Genomic DNA, 20,759 nt, shown 5'->3' with positions numbered 1-20,759 from the left:
GGGCTTACAATGATTTTGTATGATCAGAGTATAAACCCTGAGGTGTACTGAACCGGTACATTGATTCTTAGAATACCCTTTTAAAGGGTACTTAACCGATAGACACGTCAGTCTACGAGAACAAATTATACTGACTGACCAGTGAATGTTCTTACTCCTAAATGCCGCGTGCCTAGCGGAGATGCAGCAAAGACGTATTTCCAAGTCTTAAGTTTTACCTGGCCGGGGTGAGAACCCACAACTACCACACTCGAGGGGAGTACGCTACAAAAATATCACGAGGCGGTGACAGAAAAATTTAATTGTAATACAATTGTAAATGTGTTGCCATTTGTTTTACGACTACCTATAATGACATTAAAATCACCTAAAATATACTTAAATATATCAAATAATTAAGAGTTCCATTTTGCACTCGATAACATCAGTGTATTCACATGTATACGCAATAATGCGTGTTTAAAAGCACACAGAGAAATGGCTCCATGACATAACTTCGGATTCCCTGTAGTGTTATGTTGATAAATAGAGGCAACAGTAGTATATCGCTGTTCAAAAGTCATAAATCGATTGAGAAAAAAAACAAATCCGAGTTACAAATTTAACCTGAGGGAAACGCATCAACTATAAGAGAACTACGACATGTAACAGAAACACAACATTAAAATGTAACACACACAGAAACGAACTATAATATAACAATGGCCATTTTCCTGACTTGGTACAGGACATTTTAAGAAAAAAATGGTTGGTTTTATGGCATGCCAAACCTCCCGCTTTTATGGTTAGTATTTTGTTATGGCAATGTTAAATATAACAGTAAAATGACAACATTACATGACAGGACTACAATACAAATAAATGGGAGAAAATATAGGACAGAGAAACACACGAATAATAGCCAAGAAAAGGTACCAAGGTTAAAAAATTCAATACGCCAGACGTGCGTTTCGTCAACAAAATACTAACCAGTGACGCTCAGATGAAAAAAGTTTGAAAGCGAAAACAAGTACAAAGTTGAAGAGCACTGAGGACCACAAATTCCAAAAAGTTGTGACCAATCCGGCTAGGGTTATGCCTGGGATAAGAACATCCTTATTATTTAGAATAATTCATACTTTTGCACACATTAAATTTTATAAAATGACTATATAGTAGAGCTTTGTCATTAGTATGTATTTGTCACAACTTGCCCCAACCTATGTCACATCCTACCCCACATATGGGGTAGGTTGTGACGTGCGTCGACCTCTATTAAAAAGTCAGCTGTGACCAAAGAAGTAGCTTTAGATGACCCAAACACTTCTCAAAAAATGCATAAAGTGTTGGTTTAGGTTGCGGGGTCTTGCGAAAAAAACTGCGAACAATCAATTCCAAGGTATAGACAAAACAATGAAAAGTGTCTCATTCAACCCCGGTCTCCCCTACATGATAAAACCGAAGTGGTGACTAACTACAGAATGAAAAAGGATACATTACATAAAACAACCTAAATACCAGCACCTTGAAATACACAGCCGAGTTAGCCAAAGCCAGTTCAACGCACAAAGTGACGTCACATTTAAATTTCTAAAACGATTTCCCAAAAATAAAAAAGAATTAGGATATAATTCAAGATTAGATTTGTAAGACTTATGGCTTATATAACATTTATTAATAACAATGAAAATTACAATACTAATTATTATTGCATAGCAATATAATATTTCCCACAGAAATTAGGGAAGGTGCAATATTTATCAAGCAGGGGGGACCGGTGCAAATCGCAAAACCTGTTTGAAAAAAAGTATTGTCCCATGCTGATGTGATAGGAAAAAAAGTTATGTCCCATGACCTCTATTCATTAAAAAAGTATGTGTCCCATGAATATCATGAATATATTGAGTGAATAAAAACACAATCTGTACCTTAAATAACGTAAAGCAACAATATTTATTGTGATATAAATGTTTTTGACAATCATTTTAACATTCTCGACTAGTCTTGACCTTCAAATTTAGTTTTGACTGGTGTAAATCAGCCCAACTAAATTAAATATTGATCTTACAAAATTCAAGCTTATTAGGTAGTTTGATTTATTGCTGTGAAATGAAAGAATTTAATTTTACAATTATAGGTAAAAATAAAAATTATTTATATATAAATTCAGATAGGCATCTTTAATTTTTTTTATAACTTTTTCAAATCAACTTGGATTTTCATCAAACTATGCAGCTATCTTAGATATATATTAAGCTTACTGAATCCCATGTCATTTAGTTTTTTGTTGTATTGCTGTAAAATTTAAGAATTAAAGTAATCTTGGTAAAAAAAAGCTAGGATTTGCTATTAAGATAGGCATCTTTAATTTTTTTAATAACTTTTTCAAATCAACTTGGATTTGCATCAAAATATGCAGCTATCTTAGAGATATATTAAGCTTACTGAATCTTAGGTCATATTTGTTTTTTGTTGTATTGCTGTCAAATTTAAGAATTAGATAAATCTAGGTCAAAAAAGTTAGAATTTGCAGTTCGAACAAAATAGAGATAGTACACTTTACAATTTAATTGTTAAATTTGACAGCAATACAACAAAAACAAATATGACCTGAGATTCAGTAAGCTTAATATATATCAAAGATAGCTGCATAGTTTGATGAAAATCCAAGTTGATTTGAAAAAGTCATTAAAAAAATTAAAGTGTACTATCTCTATTTTGTTCGAAATACAAATTCTAGCTTTTTTTACCTAGATTAATTTAATTGTTAAATTTGACAGCAATACAACAAAAAACAAAATGACCTGGGATTCAGTAAGCTTAATATATATCTAAGATAGCTGCATAGTTTGATGAAAATCCAAGTTGTTTTGAAAAAGTTATTAAACAAATTAAAGTATACTATCTCTTTTTTGTCTGAATTGCAAATCCTAGCTTTTTTTTACCAAGATTACTGTAATTCTTAAATTTTACAGCAATACAACAAAAAACTAAATGACATGGGATTCAGTAAGCTTAATATATATCCAAGATAGCTGCATAGTTTGATGAAAATCCAAGTTGATTTGAAAAAGTTATTAAAATAATTAAAGTGTACTATCTCTATTTTGTTCGAAATGCAAATTCTAGCTTTTTTTTACCTATATTAATTTAATTCTTAAATTTGACAGAGCAATACAACAAAAAACAAAATGACCTGGGATTCAGTAAGCTTAATATATATCTATAATAGCTGCATAGTTTGATGAAAATCCAAGTTGATTTCAAAAAGTTATAAAAAAAATTAAAGATGCCTATCTGAATTTATATAATAATTTTTATTTTTACCTATTGTAAAATTAAATTCTTTCATTTCACAGCAATTAAGCTTGAATTTTGTAAGATCAATATTTAATTTAGTTAGATGGGCTGATTTACACCAGTCAAAATTAAAATTGTTTATCATATTCTGTTTCTGTTAAGTGTTTGCATGTTTCTTGTTTGTATTTTTGGGCTAATTAAAATAAAATGTTTACTACTTAAGCATTTGAAAAAAGTGTATGTCCCATGCATTAAGATAATGAAAAATCATCAGGTCCCACTACTTTGCACGTTGAAAAAAGTACATGTCCCCTTACCAATTGCACCGGTCCCCCCTGCTTGATAAATAATGCACCGTCCCTTAACCAAAAGTTAGCTTCCAATAAATTCCAATATTGCACTAGTGCAATAAACCTTAAAAATTCATGACGTCATCAACGACAAAATATTAGTTTAAACCAATTTTTACTTCCAAACATTATATTGCTATACAATAAAAGGGTTATTGCATGAATATTGGGGAATATTGTCCCTCATAGAACATATATTGCATCAAATTGTGGTAGTAATTAAATAATTAATAGTATTATCTAGCTATGTCGGTGTTTCTTTCTGAATCAAACTGTGAACCAAATATATATCGGAGTAGGTCCGGTAAGGACCGATTTTGGCCTCAAATTTAAGGTTCATCCGACGAAAGATTTTGACCACTTTTTAAACACTTAAGTGTCTATTTTATTTGAATTAATTAGTTTATGTGAAAGATTTTAACAGATTTAGTCATTAAAAACGATCCGATTCAAGCTCAAACATGAAAAATCTACCTAATATGCCGAAAAATGTCACTTTTCAGATGGTTTTTGGTAAAAATGAAAGTGTCCGCATCCGTGTTCATCCTCAACCTTTATATATGTTATGTATTATCATAAAATACAACTTACATTTCAATATTAAGGATGAACACGAATGCGGCCACTTTCGTTTTACTCGAAAACCGTCTAAAATTTAACTAAAATGCTAGAATTGTGAGGATTTCAGTAATTTAGCATGACTTAATGGTGCTAGTACCGGATATATGTGCATTGTATTGTCAAAAACAGCCCATATTTATGTAGCAGAAGCATTCAACTGTACAATAAATAACTAAAGGTTTACATTTTAACAATTTTGTAAAACTGCTATATTTTGGGGCCAAAAAGGGGTCTTACTGAACCTACTCTTTTCGTTGATCCATACTAAAATCTAATAAATGAACTGGATGATTAATTATCCTTACCATAAAATATGAATAGTCACTGTGATAAAAAAAAATATCGTTGAAAATTGTTGTAATATGATATAACTCTTAGAAACTGAATTCAATTTTGAAAAGATATATGCTTATAACTTAAATCCAAATTTAAATGTTATTGGCACTATAGACTTTAAACAATAAGTTTATGACAAAGGACAAGGTATTTAAAGGCCTGTTTTTGGCCCCCCTATTTTCTCATTTATCAAATTCTGCTTTTGAAAGCTACATATTGTGTTAAAATATTCCCTGATGCTTGAAGTTTGTTAGAATGAACTTCAAAACCACTAATTTGAGAAAATGGATGGGTTGAGGGGGTAAACTTTCTGTTATTATTCAAATATTGTAATTATTCTTCACTTTTCAGGTGTTTTGTACAACATTTTTTCAGTTTTTGATTACCTGCGCCATTTGACTTATTTGTAAATCTTACTTTGCTGAACATTATTGCTGTTTACATTTTATCTCTATCTATAATAATATTCAAGATAATAGCCAAAAACAGCAAAAATTCCCTAAAATTACCAGTTCAGGGGCAGCAACCCAATAACGGGTTGTCGGATTCATCTGAAAATTTGAGGGCAGATAGATCTTGACCTGATAAACAATTTTACTTCATGTCAGATTTGCTCTAAACGCTTTGGTTTTTAAGTTATAAGCCAAAAACTGCGTTTTACCCCTATGTTCTATTTTTAGCAATGGCGGCCATCTTGGTTGGTTGGCCGGGTCACGCCACACATTTATTTAACTAGATACCCCAATGATGATTGTGGCCAAGTATGATTTAATTTGGCCCAGTAGTTTCAGAGGAGCAGATTTTTGTAAAAGTTAACGACGACGGACGACGACGGACGACGACGGACGACGACGACGACGACGTGACGACGGACGCCGGACGCCAAGTTATTGGAAAAGCTCACTTGGCCCTTCGGGCCAGGTGAGCTAAAAATGTGTGGCGTGACCCGGTCAACCAACCAAGATGGCCGCCACGGCTAAAAATAGAACATAGGGGTAAAATGCAGTTTTTGGCTTATAACTCAAAAACCAAAACATTTAGAGGAAATCTGACCGGCGTAAAAATGTTTATCAGGTCAAGATCTATCTGCCCTGAAATTTTCAGATGAATCGGTAAACCCGTTGTTGGGTTGCTGCCCCTGAATTGGTAATTTTGAGGAAATTTTGCTGTTTTTGGTTATTATCATGAATATTATTATAGATACTAAAGATAAACTGTAAACAGCAATAATGTTCATCAAAGTAAGATTTACAAATAAGTCTGATGACCGAAATGGTCAGTTGACCCCTTTAGGAGTTATTGCCCTTTATAGTCAATTTTTAACCATTTTTCGTAAATCTTAGTTATCTTTTACAAAAATCTTCTCCTCTGAAACTACTGGGCCAAATTAATTCAAACTTGGCCACAATCATCTTTGAGGTACCTTGTTTGAAAAATGTGTCCGATGACCTGGCCATTCAACCAAGATGGCCACCACGGCTAAAAATAGAACAGGGGTAAAATGTAGTTTTTTGCTTATAACTCTGAAACCAAATCATTTAGAGGAAATCTGACAAGGAGTTAAATTGTTAATCAAGTCAATATACATCTGCCCTAAAAATTATTCAAATGAATTTGACAACCGGTTGTTGGATTGCTGCCCTCCAATTGGTAATTTTTAAAGAAATTTTGCTGTTTTTGGTTATTATCTTGAATACTATTATAGATAGCGATAAACTGTAAACAGCGATAATGTTCATCAAAGTAAGATCTACAAATAAGTCAACATGACCTAAATGGTCAATTGACCCCTTAAGGAGTTATTGCCCTTTATAGTCAATTTTTATCAAAATTTATGTAAATTTTTACCAAATATTTTTCTCTGTTACTAATGGGCAAAATTCATTATAGATATAATTGTAAGAAGCAAGAACGTTCAGTAAAGTAAGAACTTCAAACACATCACCATCACCAAAATACAATTTTGTCATGAATCCATTTGTGTCCTTTGTTTAATATGCACATAGACCAAGGTGAGCGACACAGGCTCTTTAGAGCCTCTAGTTCATCTTCTGATATGTTACATTTAAGGAATAATATGTGCTCTCTGAGAATATTGGAATGTCTTTTTTTTTCTAAACTTAAAGTATGGTCCGTTATTGTTAGTTTATTTGTTATTAATTATTTTCTTTTAATGTTAAGTTTGGCTCCTAAAATAGTCTTTAACATTTTATTTTGTTTAAGTTCTTTTAAAAATAATTTTACTCTTTCATCATTTTGTGCATTTCATGATGAATCTAAGTTTCAAAGCTGTTTTAGAATTATATAACTTTTAAATGCATATTTGTTTGTTAGGTATGAACTAGGCATGATCTTTTAGTATTTGTGCAAAAAGTTAATTTTAAAAAGTTCACATTCACTTATATATGCAGCGATAAAATATTTCCTTATGCATTCAATAACGTCAGTGTATTCACATGTATATATATTTAGTAATGCGTGATTAAAAACAATGACAGAAACTCGACCATACATTACGTCTGATTCCCTTACGATAATCCGAGTAAAATCTAATTTGGAAAATGAAATACTTTTAGCATTTGATCGCAACTATAAATTAGTTTCGTGTAGAAAATTCTTACCAAATTTAGTGCTCTGTAGTTACCATCTTTTCTTTACAAACGCAATCATAATATATACTTCCTGTACATGTCTTAACTTTATATTACTTTGATATGTCATAGGATGTAAAACAAAGCTATCTGATTCTCAAACTTAAATATTTTATCCCCATGTGTAGACCATTTTATGCTAAGTAATTCATATATTTACAGAGAAGTATATAAAATAGATTTATGATATTTTTTTATATACAAAAAAAGGAAATTTCGACAGTTCTATTATAACAGAAAATAGTCAGTGACAAAACGACACGATACATAATTATATTACTGCTGACAATAGAATATAAAATAAGTTAAAAAATACAAAGTACCAGCTAGCACTAACCAATATTATGTGTGAAAGGAGGGTGCATGTTTAATTAAAAATATGTATGGTTTAAAAACAATTGATACAAAAAATTGTTATTGGTTTCAGATGGGAGGTAAAAAAAACAATAAATGCTTTCAGGAATTATTAAAAAAAAATTGAGGTTACAAAAAACAAATCAATATGGTTTTCAAGTATCAAGTATCCAGAACGGTGACAGAACACTTACATTCAGATACAAGGAAGGATTTCTGTTTACATATTTGAACTTTGTATGCAATTGTGGAATCGTCTGATAGGCAGATTTCATCCGTATATCTTGATATTATGAGAAATTTTACCCCTGTCAGATTCAATTTATAAATAAGGTTATAACATGTATACTATCCGTACAACCCAGAAAAAAGCATGTTTTCTAATACATTTTTGACACCATTTTAAAAGAATGTTTCTAACTGGATTATAAGTCAGTGAAAGGTTAGAGTGTCCAATTCCTGAATTTTGAGCTTATCAATTAAAACATGTCTTAATGCAGGTAAGAAGTGTACAACAAAATGTAAAATATTAACATTCACAAATTTTATTTTTAACCTATACGTAGTTGTAACGTATACTTTGTACGTAGGAATCAACCATTTAACTTCATAGGGGGTAAGCTTTTTAAAGCGTGAACATTTTTATTTAGTTTTTCGACGCCATCAATAAAATAATTTTAATTTCTTCAAAATTTAACACTAAAATGGGGAAAATCTGGATTGAAAATATTTTTTTTTTTGTCAAATTGATTAGGATATATTTTAGGAAAACATCATAATCATAATAATTTTTGAAGTTAAATGATTGTTCCCTTCACCAAGAGGGAGCAAATATGTTTTGAAATAAAGCTCAAAGGTAACAGTCCACTCGAACACAAACATATGTTATTTTACTGGGGCACATGCTTTTTTCACCGGTACCAAAACGTAGAAAAATAGTTTATACCTCCTTCAACTCGAAAGGAAACAACAGCAATCATTAAAGCAACACGAAAAGAACATCAACCTGAAGTGGAGGAGAGTGATGTGAACATCTACCAGCGTAGTAATCTTTTCCAAATTCGTTGCTTTGTCGAGCAAGTACATACGAAAGACCATGATGATTGGCTATTGGTATCATATTGCATTATGAACAACAAAACATTTCAGCCACCCTCAGTGACCCTTCAAACTAATATATAAAACATAAATGATAATAATTATAAAATATCACACTTGTACAATATCCAGTTAGGCTGTTGTCCAAGAATCTTGTTTTAGTTGACTGAAAATGTCATCCCTCTCACTTGTATTATGTCTAGCTGCGCATCGAAAATTCAATGAATTCTCTGGAGTTTTCTTTAAAAAAGAACCAGGCTGTCCATTATAAATGCTCCACCTTTTAACTTGATATGAAGAATCATCAGTGTCCATTTCGTCTATATTCCTGAAAGAAGTTAAATGTAACTAAGGTTTGTAAATTGACATCTATAATGTGTTTTATATATACCTTTAGACTTATATAAGAACAAAACAACAAAAGTAAATGAAACCCTACTTGAATCATTTGTCTTATCTTTCACTGCTACTTTCTCTTAAATTTAACTACGTAACATGTACCAATGATGTTCATACTTTTCTTCATTTATTTTGAGTAAATTTGATTATCTTTTAATAAATAGTGACATACTATTAGGCTACTGTTCTCTATTTTGTTTGCCAAATGATAATACACTGTCTTTTATGTTTATTAACTTTTTGAGCGATTTCATTTTTTTGACGTATCTTTACTCTAATGTATTGTATGTTCTATTTTATTTTTTACCTTTTCTGTAAGTTTGTTTTCTTTATCTTCCAGTAAATAAACACTATGATAGCTATCAGAATAAAGATAAATACTGAGCATCCCATAACTATTGGTCCGACATAAGCAACAGCCTCATCTCTATCTGTAAATATAGTTTAATATCTTTACACACATAAAAAAACAAGCAGCTATTTATAATTACGCACTTATTGTTGTTTTTTCTTTTTTCATTATGGTGAGATCTTTTTCAATTTATTATATAATGTCCGATATAAAGTCATAAATCCTTTTGCAACAGGCAAAAATCGTTTGACGAAAAAATCTTCTAGTAAATGATTAACACAACACTTGAAAGAATTTATATGACACCAGCTGTGTATCTTGATTCTCATTTAATAACTTTGCTATAATATAGAATTGAGATTGGAAACGGAAAATGGGTCAAAGAGACAACAACCCAAAGAGCAGAAAACAGCACAAGACCACCAAGGGGTTTTTATCGCAGCAAGAATTTCCCACAACCAGATAATGCTTCAGCTGTCCCGAAGCATTAACATATACTAGTTTTTAAGACCGCTCTGATATTTATACAAATTTATCCATGTCGTTGTCAGTTTATTTTGATCCATGAATTTGACTGTCCCTTTGGTATCTTTCGCATCTCTATTAAGGTTTAAGACCCCTTCTGTAGCCACGTGAACTACGAAATTTTCAAAATGCAATAGTATCAAAACAGCAAAAATAATGAATAATGAAGATAGACCATTTTGTAAATACACCATGGTGAAACTTCATGCAAAGTATTTTTATTTGTTACTTCATTGCGTTTAATAGAAAAATGGTATTTCGTGGACAAGAGTACCAGGGAAAAGGCTTAGATTTTCTATAAAATTTCAATATGTTCAGCATTGAAACAACACAAGGGTACACAATCCTTAAAAAGCCCTTGACGACAGATTTTACTTGTGAATCTTACGTGTGCATAACGATATTCTTTTTTTGTTGTTTCACGTATGAAAATTAGTCATCAACCTCTGAATAGTCTGCCCTTCCACGAAATACTGAAAATCACTATTTTTATATTTTTTAATTAACCATGACAAACAATCTGAAAAATATTTTTAGCTGATAAAAGGTCTCAGAGTACATTGAATAATGCTGTAAAGATGATAAATATAACTATCGGGGAAGGATCGTAATGATGTCATATTGATAAATTTATGATGGTGCCCTACAATGACTTCTATCCTCACGATTGGATATAAAAGTTGGCGTTATTATAACGAAATAGAATCCTGCCTGAAAAGCACATTCCTAACACAAATAGTAATTCTACCGAAATAATGGAATGCACTGTATTTCAAGTGTTTATTAATTCTTTGTGTATTATGGTTATTGTTTACCACCATCTACAATTTCCAATCCTCTTAAAAAGTAGAAGAAAATAAGAACTATATGAATTTGCATGATATCATAAGAACCAACAAAAACCACTGAATAACTGGCTTCTGACTTGAGACAGATACAAATCAAATGCTTGTGAGGGCTCAGTTTTATTTTTATCATGATACAGGTACACACCTTATTTACAACAAATGTCCTTATATCTGCCGTACTGATTGCCGGATGGTGTGAGGTAATTACCACTTACCATGATAAATCTTGAGCCGATAACATTATAAATAACATTCAAACTTACCAGAAACCGAAGGTTTCGCTGGGGCTGGAGAATCTGATGATTTTATGTTAATATTTGTTGTTACTTCAGATGTAGCATCCTTTGTGGTTACACTTAGCGTTGTTGTCGGCCGTGTGGTGGTAGTTATCGTGTCTTGTTCTACTGTACTTAGCGTTGTTGTCGGTGGAGTGGTGTTTATGGCTGTTTCTTGCTCTGTTGTGCTAATCTTGGTGGTCGGTTGATCGGTATTAATGGTTATTTCACGGTCTGTTGTGCTAAGATTAGTGGTCAGTTGATCAGTATTAATTGTTGTTTCTTGTTCTGTTGTGATAAGCTTAGTGGTCGGTTGGTCAGAATTAATGATTGTTTCTTGGTCTGTTTTGCTAAGCTTGGTGGTCGGTTGATCGGTATTAATGGTTGTTTCTTGTTCTGTTGTGCTAAGCTTGGTGGTCGGTTGATCGGTATTAATGGTTGTTTCTTGTTCTGTTATGGTAAGCTTAGTGGTCCGTTGATCGGTATTAATGGTTGTTTCTTGTTCTGTTGTGATAAGCTTAGTAGTCGGTTGATCGGTATGAATGGTTGTTTCTTGTTCTGTTGTGCTAAGCTTGATGGTCGGTTGGTCGGTATTAATGGTTGTTTTTTGTTCTGTTGTGCTAAGCTTGGTAGTCGGTTGATCGGAATTAATGGTTGTTTCTTGTTCTGTTGTGCGAAACTTGGTGGTCGGTTGATCGGTATTAATGGTTGTTTCTTGTTCTGTTGTGCTAAGCTTGGTTGTCGGTTGATCGGTATGAATTGTTGTTTCTTGTTCTGTTGTGCTAAGCTTGATGGTCGGTTGGTCGGTATTAATGGTTGTTTTTTGTTCTGTTGTGCTAAGCTGGGTGGTCGGTTGGTCGGTATTAATGGTTGTATCTTGTTCTGTTGTAATAATCTGGGTGGTCGGTTGATCGGTATTAATAGTTGTTTCTTGTTCTATTGTGCTAAGCTTAGAGGTCGGTTGGTCAGAATTAATGACTGTTTCTTGTTCTGTTGTGCTAAGCTTGGTTGTTGGTTTATCGGTATGAATGGTTGTTTCTTGGATTGTTTTGCTAAGCTTGGTGGTCAGTTGATCGGTATTAATGGTTGTTGCTTGTTCTGTTGTGCTAAGCTTGGTTGTCGGTTGATCGGTATGAATGGTTGTTTCTTGTTCTGTTGTGCTAAGCTTGATGGTCGGTTGGTCGGTATTAATGGTTGTTTCTTGTTCTGTTGTGCTAAGCTGGATGGTCGGTTGATCGGTATTAATGATTGTTTCTTGTTCTGTTGTAATAATCTGGGTGGTCGGTTGATCGATATTAATGGTTCTTTCTTGTTCTTTTGTGCTAAGTGTGGTTTTCTTTTCAGTGGTTTTAATTGCTGTGTGTTGATCTGTCTTTTGATTAAAAATAGCGGTTGTTTCTTGTTTTGTCCTTAAAGTTGATGTCGGCTGAGGGGTGGTACTTGTTAAATCTTGTTCTGTTGTGCTTCCCGTAATTGTCAATTCAGTCTTGGCTACGGCTGTGGGTTGTTCTGTTACAAAGAGTTTTGTTGTCGGTTGACTTGTATAAGTAGTTGTTTCTTGTTCTGTAACACTTAGTTTGGTTGTCGGTTGATCGGTAGTTATGGTTTTGTCTTGTTCTGTATTGCTAAGTGTTGTTGTTTGTTCATTGTTGGATATTGCTGTGTGTTGTTCTGTTGAACTTAGAGTGGTTGACTGGTCTGTAGTTGTTATGGTTGATTCTTGTTTTGTTGTACTTAACGTGGTTGTTGGTTCAGTGAATATAAAGCTCTTTTCACCCTCTGTACTTTGCTTAGATGTTGTCTGTCCATCGATGACAATTGTTGTTTCTTGTTCTGTTATGCTTAGTGTGTTCATTGTTTCAGTGTTTGTAACGGATGTGTCTTTTGTTGTCGAAGAAACAATATCGTTCTTCTTTCGATGCTCTGTAGTACTTTGTAAAGTTGTCGGATCATTTGTGGTGGTTGCCATTTGTTTTGTTGTCTTATCTGTAGACATCAAGTTAAAATTTGTCGTTTTCTTCTCGTTTGTTGTTTTTTCTGAATGATCTGTTGTAAGCTTTTGGTTGATAGCAGTTTCTGTACTTGTCAATTTGATATTAGTAGATGTTGTTGATGGTGTTGTACTTTCTTCTGTTGATATGAAACTGTCTGTAGTTATTGGTTCAGATGTGTCATGTATTGTGTTTGCTCTTTTTATATCCGTTGTTATCAATTTGAAGCTTGTAGCTGATGATTGTTCGGTCTGTTTTTCTGTAGATTTCGTCGTTTTTGATTTTGTTGAAATTTCCGTGGAGATTGTTGTTTCCTGTCCTTCATTGCTGTATATAGTAGTCGATTGCTTGGAAGTGCTTTCTATTTCTTTAATTGTTGGTTTAAATACAGTAGTTGTCTCATCCTTTTTATGTGTGGGTTCAAATGGAGATGTAGTTTCGTCCTTTGAAATTTCTTTGCTAGTAAGAATTGTGTATACTTCTGTTAGTGGCTTTAATGTGGTAGTTACATGTTTTACCATTGTCGTCAATGTCAATTCGGCCGCTCCCTCTCTAGAAGATAAGTCTGAGGTAGATGTTGTGAGTACGCTTGGTGTTGCCTCTCCTGAATTCGACATTTCAGATGATGTCATGGCAGTATTAGATGTTATTTCTGCTATTGACGTTGTCAGTTTTGGGGAAGTACCTCTAATTGGAGTGGTATGTTCACTTGAAGATTCTGTGTTTGGCGATGTCAATTCAGGACAGGTATCCTTTAAAAAAACTCAACATTAAACAAAGTTTTTCTTTAATATCAAATTCTCGACAAGAAAAAATATAAACTTTTGAATATGACAGTCTCTTTAAACAAAATATCTAAATATACTTTCTATCCATTTTTTACTTACATTATTTATCTACTAGGAAAAGGTAAATCCAGTTCTGCATATGTAATAGAATGTGTAAAATTTATTTAAAACAGAATAAACTAAACGTTTTCCTTTGCTGTTTGAACATACTAAGGATTTTTCCTAATAAAAGCCCGGGTTGGTATCACGTGGTTAGGCTGATATGGATCAACTTGGCACACTAAATATATAATATTCATATTGACACGCGACATTTTCCATATCTGTCCAATTATTATCACTCGGTCCCAGGGTATTAACAGGTCCGATATAGAAAAGTACATGTATTTTTAAAGGAGTAGGTCCGGTAAGGACCGATTTTGGCCTCAATTTTCAAGTTCATCGAACGAAAGATTTTGGCCAATTTTTAAACACTTAAGTGTCTATTTCAATTGATTCAATTAGTTATGTGAAAGATTTTAACTGATTAAGTCATTCAAAACGCTTCGATTCAAGCTTAAATATGAAAAATCACTTTTCAGATGGTTTTTGTCAAAAATGAAAGTGGCCGCGTCCGTGTTCATCCTCAACCTTTATATATATTATGTATTATCATCAAATACAACTTACATTTCGATATTATGAATGAACACGAATGCGGCCACTTTCATATAAGACGGAAACCGTCTAAAATTTAACTAAAATGCTAAAATTGTGAAGATTTCAGTAATTTAGCAGGACTTAATGATGCTAGTACCCGATATATGTGCATTGTATTGTCAAAAACAGCCAATATTTATGTAGCAGAAGCATTCTACTTTTCAATTAATATCTTAACGATTACATTTTCACATTTTTCTAAAACTGTTATATTTTGGGGCCAAAAAGGGGTCTTACTGAACCTACTCCTTTGTAACTAGATTGCAGTTATATTTGGAGATTAATTTTCCTGAAAAATATATTATCATTATATAATCAAGTCTAAATGTTTAGATCGATTGAAAATCATTTCCATATTACTATATATGAACTTACCAGAACGATGCATATGATGGATGATGCATTACAAGAATAGCACTCATCGTCATATATTATCATATTGACAGAATCTCCAAATTGATTTCCATCATTTGACAAACTGAGTTCATATCCTTCTGCCACTACTTCTGTTGATACGGAGCGTTTACGTCGAGATGATTGTAGATCCACTGATATCATGAAAGCATTCCTGTACTCTGCCTTAACAATCTCAGCATCTGACGTATATTCATGTGTATTGTTCAGTATCTACAAAATTGGAAACATAAATTTGCATCTCTCAGAAGAAGTATTGACATAATAACTGTTGTATTTTGACTAAAGCTGTTATGTACCACCTTATGTTTAAAAGAGGGACGAAAGATACCAAAGGGACAGTCAAACTCATAAATCTAAAACAAACTGACAACGCCATGGCTAAAAATGAAAAAGACAAACAAACAACAGCACACACGACACAACATAGAAAACTAAAGAATAAACAACACGAACCCCATAAAAAAACTAGGGGTGATTTAACTGTGTAGATATTGCAAATAGTTCACAAGAAAGAAGCATAACTTATAAATCTAAAATAGACAATGTTGTTTTATAAAATATATTGTTGTATAATATCATATAATTCTAAACATACATTATTATGCCTTTTGTAATTCGTTACGCATTTAAAGAGATTGTTTAAATGAAAATAAAACTGTTTGACGCATTCGCTTCGTCCAAAATAAAATTCGTTTGAATCATAAATATTTTCCATAATATGGTAACGAACCACCAAACAACATCTAAAAATAGGACCGCTGTTTATTTATTAGTTATGTAAATGAAATTGTAGAACATAAAATGAACAAATCACTATTACTGACTGTGAGATGGGATATTTTCCACTCCAATTCCTGATGATTGGATGATAGTGGAAATGCAAGAAAAACGATGTTATGAGTAATCCCACCCTGAATTTGGCTCTATAATATATCTACAAGACTTTTTTGCTGGGGTAGTTTGATATTTGACAGAGGTACCATGAAAAAATATATTGACAATCGCCCATCTTTTTTTAAAACCAAAATTGCACGTCTCTTTACACAAAACAAATAGATCATTAAATGGTTTTGGTTACAATTACCTGAAAGTGCCTTCGTTTACACCATACATTGGTTGATGGGAACGCCCCAAATATATTTGTCCTTGTACAGCCACGAGAACGTGTGCTACATAAGCCATTAGTAGGTAATAGTATGTTTGAAGGTGGCGTTGACGTTTGTTTTGAGCAATCATCTTCAACATAACCTTCATAACAAGAGCATATTCCTGCAAAAGAAAACAATCTATTTCACATACTAACATCTCACAAAAGTATTGGTCAAGGAGATTTTGATGATCTCTAGTGTATTGTTCATTGTATATTATTTTTTATTATAGCTATCGCCAGCATATATGTGCAAAGATAAGCCTTTTTACCATTTTTGTCTTTGTGTTTGCCAAACGAATGTACCTTTTTGACCCATCACGTAGACACTTGATCATTTATGTGCTTTATTTAACGCTATGTTTTTCTTCTTTTGAAAACGTCTTAAATTTTTTTCAGAAGTATGTTAAATCTGTAGATTTCAAAAGAAACTATACTTGAGACTCCCTTTTTTGGAAAGTATAGTAGATTAACATTACACCCCGGAAAACTGGAAAATTGAACTATTTAATGTTGTATACGAATTTGCAATGAAGCAACTGATTAGAAAGAGCTCCTTGGGAAACTGGTGTATGTTTATTTTACAATTTTTATAAATTTTCTGTTACCATATGTATAAATTTGCTTGAAATTGTATGCATCTTTTTTGCGTCTTTAGAAACAATTGCGGATTTCAAATGTTTGACTTTGAGCGTTCCCAATGAAGGTAAATCCAGAAAAGCGCTTCGGACGCAACAAATTATTAAACGTGTTGTTTTCCATTTTTTGAACAAGTATAAATTAGAATAATCTGAACGTGTTTATGTATGGAAGGCACAAGTCATGTCGCAAATTATATATTTTAATATTTTTTTTACAGAATAAGGTTAATTTGTTAAAAATTTTCAAATTTACTCAAAATGAAAACAATATTGAAGCCCTAATGTAACTATAAATAACACAACACAGATGATTGATAATCTAATGGTCTGTGAACATTTCTAGCCTGTAATTTTCTAATTCAAAATAAATTTTGATTTTCAAATTCAGTGGGGTTGGACAAAAATATCATACTTTATTCTTTACAGAAAGCTCCCCCACCCCCACCCCTTAAAGCCATTATCTTGATAAATGTTTTATATGTCCGTATGTTGCCGATTTAATAAGATTGCATCCAGATCTTGCCGAATGCACAAATGTATCGATTCATTGTCTGGCCGATGTCTGATATATGTTGGAATGCAATCGGGAGAATCGGGCACTATCGGGACAAATCGGGCTATTTTTACAATGCAAAAGATACGAATATGATTTAGAACTAAATAATTGGGACGAACTCGGCTCAAAGCGCGTCTGAATTGGGACACTCCTTAAACAATATCTGATTAAATAAATGATTTAAATACAGGTGGTATTTACAGCCCCGATTCACAGGAGAAAAACGGTTAACAAATTTAATTCTGAAATGGTCCTAGTATAAAGGCAGTAAAATTCTGAATTTGTTACTAAGAGCTCTTCTCGCTTGGCTTTCAAATATTTGGTTTTGAGCGTTCCTGATGAAAGTAAAACCAGAAAATTTCTTCGAATAAGATTTATTACGTGTTTTTTTTTTTTAATTTAATCTATTTTATTGGCTATATTTAAGCAAAATGCATGACATACATGTAATTAACGAACTTCAGGAACGTGTGAAGTCTCCTTGAAATATGCGGAATCGTATCTAAAATAAAGATATCAATACGCTTTTAAATTCAGTCAAATTATTTAAGAAATGACATTTAAAATCCATATATTTAGACTTCAAAGTCAAAATTATGACTTTTCAAAACTTAAATTTTAACCTTCAACGTCTTAAAATTCTTCCTTTATATCTTTTGTATCGACAATAACATAAACCTGTTTATCCATACCTGAGGTACAGTTTCCATTATCACTGCAGTTGTTAGGACAAATTAGACTTGTGATGTATTCAAGAATTGTTTGGTTTCCATCACCTGTTCCTTGTATAGCTAATGATTCATTTCTGGAAACTTCCATTAAGGCATATGTTTGCATAGCCCCAACTGTATCTTTTATAAATGAGGTGTCTGCCGTAAGCTGGAATAGGTTACAATGTTAAATGGTTAACACACGTTAACTGTATCCTAATGCTGCTTCTACTTATTGTTTGTGTAACTTTATATTTGTTTATTTCTCAAATGCTCAAGAAATAAATTAAAAATGAAATTAATATTTTCTATCAAAATGATCATTGAAATGTCTAGGCATTGAAAATGTATTCTGAAAAAGTTTACCGTCTGTTAAACCATTTTGTTATTATATGCAATTTTTGGATGATTGACAATTACATTATTAAGACGTTACATGTTTCCGACATTGCCAATAATACTGAAATATTCTTACTTTGATATCTAAAATACAAGACTTGATATAATCATCGCTGGTCAATCCACATACATCTGTTAGAAATTCAGTAGGGACTGAATTTTGAATACGTTCAGTACATGTTTTATTTGCTTCAACTTCTGTCCAACCGTTTCTGAATTTAGGATTCTGCAATCACGAAGACAAAAATCAATGGATGTTTAATATTTTTACACATTGAGACAGTATTAAATAAACATTTACTGTATGGAAATAAGGAGATGTGGTATGATTGCAAATGTGACAACCCTCCACCAAAGTGGATGGGATGTAAACAAACAGAGGTCAACATTGAGCCGCCAACAATCAGCCAATCAACAAATATATATGTCAACCACAACAATATATGTAATTTTAAAAAATAACGTCCGTAGTAAAGGTCTGGCCTAATTTTATTATGATTTGAGTTTAATGTCCTGTCTGATAAAGTTTACAAATCGAAAAGCAAACGATAGTCTATTTCCTGATTAAAGTTTTCCTTTAGGTTTTAAAAAAAATAAATAATTGTACTGTTTCATTATAAGATAATTCCTGTCTTTTCTATTTTCTGTCTTCATTTTCTCGAATCTATTTTTGTTATCTGACCTATTTGGCCAAGAGAGTCTATGAAGATGGTTTATACAGGAAAATGGTTCGAAGACAATAGAGCGTTTTAAGTCAATTTTAAATGGTTATTAATTTAGGGTGGGAAGAAGAATCAACCAATTATTTAGTAATGTTAAAAAATATCGATATAAACATTCCTTTTTTTAAGAGGCGGGAATTGATAACATCTTATTTTATTTACAGCAAAAGAAATGAATCTCCTTCCAAACACTGTTCTTCAACTGTTAAGCAATATGGTGTATCGTTTAAGCATGTTATATATACCGTAAAAGTAGTATTCTGAATATCATCGTCGTATTCAAGGGGAGAATCATCTATAACGTCATCATTGTAAGTGGCGCTACGTCGATTTATTTGGTGAGACAAAGACCTTTTCTTCCTTGTATTATAATAGCATGAGGTAACAAAGGGCTGAATAGAGTTGTCATTTTCATTGGTTTCGGATGAACAATGTTGTGTACTCTCTGTTAAGTTGCATCGGACTGTATAGAATTGTTCCAAATTGTCTGTCGGTCCTGCTTCTTTGTCACATACGCAGTATTTGGAAACTGTTACATTTACTTTAGTATTTTCTTCCATATAAATTACAACATCATCGTACATAAAGGCAGGTTCTTTAATAAAAAGTTGTTCATTTGGAGAAGACGAAGAATTTATCCTGTAATAACACTGACAATTAACAAACAATGCACTGACAATCTGAAACAAACTTAAGGAAGGTCAAAGAAATTAAAAAAAAAAACTTATTTTTTATATTGAATTCCAGTAGTAGTGACAAGTCATAAAAGAGGAAAGGATGTTTCTTCAAACTGAACAATTTTGTTGCTATTAGTTTTACAAATTGTTAGAAGTGAACATAATGACATGTGCCGTCCATTTAAACCGAATTAATGAAAATACTTCATTAAAGTTGAAAAATTCCTCTATTTAGAATTTAGTATTTAGATAAAAAAAAAAATCACACGGTTTGGAATATCGTTAAAGTTGTAAAATTATGAACCTATATACATGCATTTATATGTTTTAAATGTTAAGTTTTAAGATTCTACCCTTCGATTAAAAAGTACATATTGTACCATGCTAAAGAAATGAATAAACACAAGTAAACTTGATACACAGATGTAAAAAAAAGTACTACAAATGAGATCGGTTGTCTAAAGAATTCAATATACCGCCATGAATCTGCAAAACTCTTCTCATCACTGATAGGACCCAGATCACGATGTGTAAAATCATCAGAATTATCTTTTGTAACACTTGGCACTCCACACAGTCCCCTTGCTGCATCGATGTCATAGATGGAAGGTTTAATCGAAATTCCCGATATAAATTTACTGTATGGAACTACAGTAAACTTTATTTCTGTTCCTATTTGCAAAGTTATCTGCAAAATAGATTTAAACACAAACTATTAACTATTTACATCGATGGTAAACGTGTTGAATAAAATATATCAACTTAAAAACCACACGAAACGCATTACTATTATTTATTCCTTCATTGGCAAATCAAAAACCCCAAACAAAAGGAATATTTTGTAAACAAGGAAAAAAAATATATCACATAATTTATGTAAATGTATAAAGTAGCAAACATTGCTTGAGCTCGCTACAAACTTTA

General features: G+C 32.2%; 1 protein-coding gene across 1 annotated transcript; it reads right to left on the bottom strand.

The window, feature by feature from the left end:
• Nucleotides 1-7,516: 7,516 nt before the first annotated feature.
• On the bottom strand, nt 7,517-20,519 carry LOC143052691 (uncharacterized). The gene is made up of 9 exons (XM_076225766.1): nt 20,312-20,519; nt 19,404-19,797; nt 18,513-18,662; nt 18,020-18,206; nt 16,068-16,252; nt 14,942-15,193; nt 11,077-13,831; nt 9,396-9,519; nt 7,517-9,017 (listed from the first exon to the last, which is right to left on the bottom strand). Exons 2-9 carry the CDS (start codon nt 19,740-19,742, stop codon nt 8,822-8,824), a joined length of 4,188 nt encoding a protein of 1,395 aa, XP_076081881.1. The 5' UTR covers nt 19,743-19,797; nt 20,312-20,519; the 3' UTR covers nt 7,517-8,821.
• Nucleotides 20,520-20,759: the final 240 nt, after the last annotated feature.

Source organism: Mytilus galloprovincialis, chromosome 1 (assembly GCF_965363235.1).
Source record: "Mytilus galloprovincialis chromosome 1, xbMytGall1.hap1.1, whole genome shotgun sequence".
NCBI classification, from domain to species: Eukaryota; Metazoa; Mollusca; class Bivalvia; order Mytilida; family Mytilidae; genus Mytilus; species Mytilus galloprovincialis.
The sequence above is the reverse complement of the archived record's forward strand: the minus strand, read 5'-3'. Positions and strand labels throughout refer to the sequence as shown.

Bases quoted from the DNA above. Each gene is read 5' to 3' on its own strand.
- LOC143052691 (XM_076225766.1), bottom strand. From the start codon at position 19,742: ATGTACGATGATGTTGTAATTTATATGGAAGAAAATACTAAAGTAAAT. The intron at 18,663-19,403 runs GTATATATAACA...TCGTGATTGCAG, and splicing joins TTCAGAATACTACTTTTACG to AATCCTAAATTCAGAAACGG. The intron at 13,832-14,941 runs GTAAGTTCATAT...GTTTTTTTAAAG, and splicing joins CCATCATATGCATCGTTCTG to GATACCTGTCCTGAATTGAC.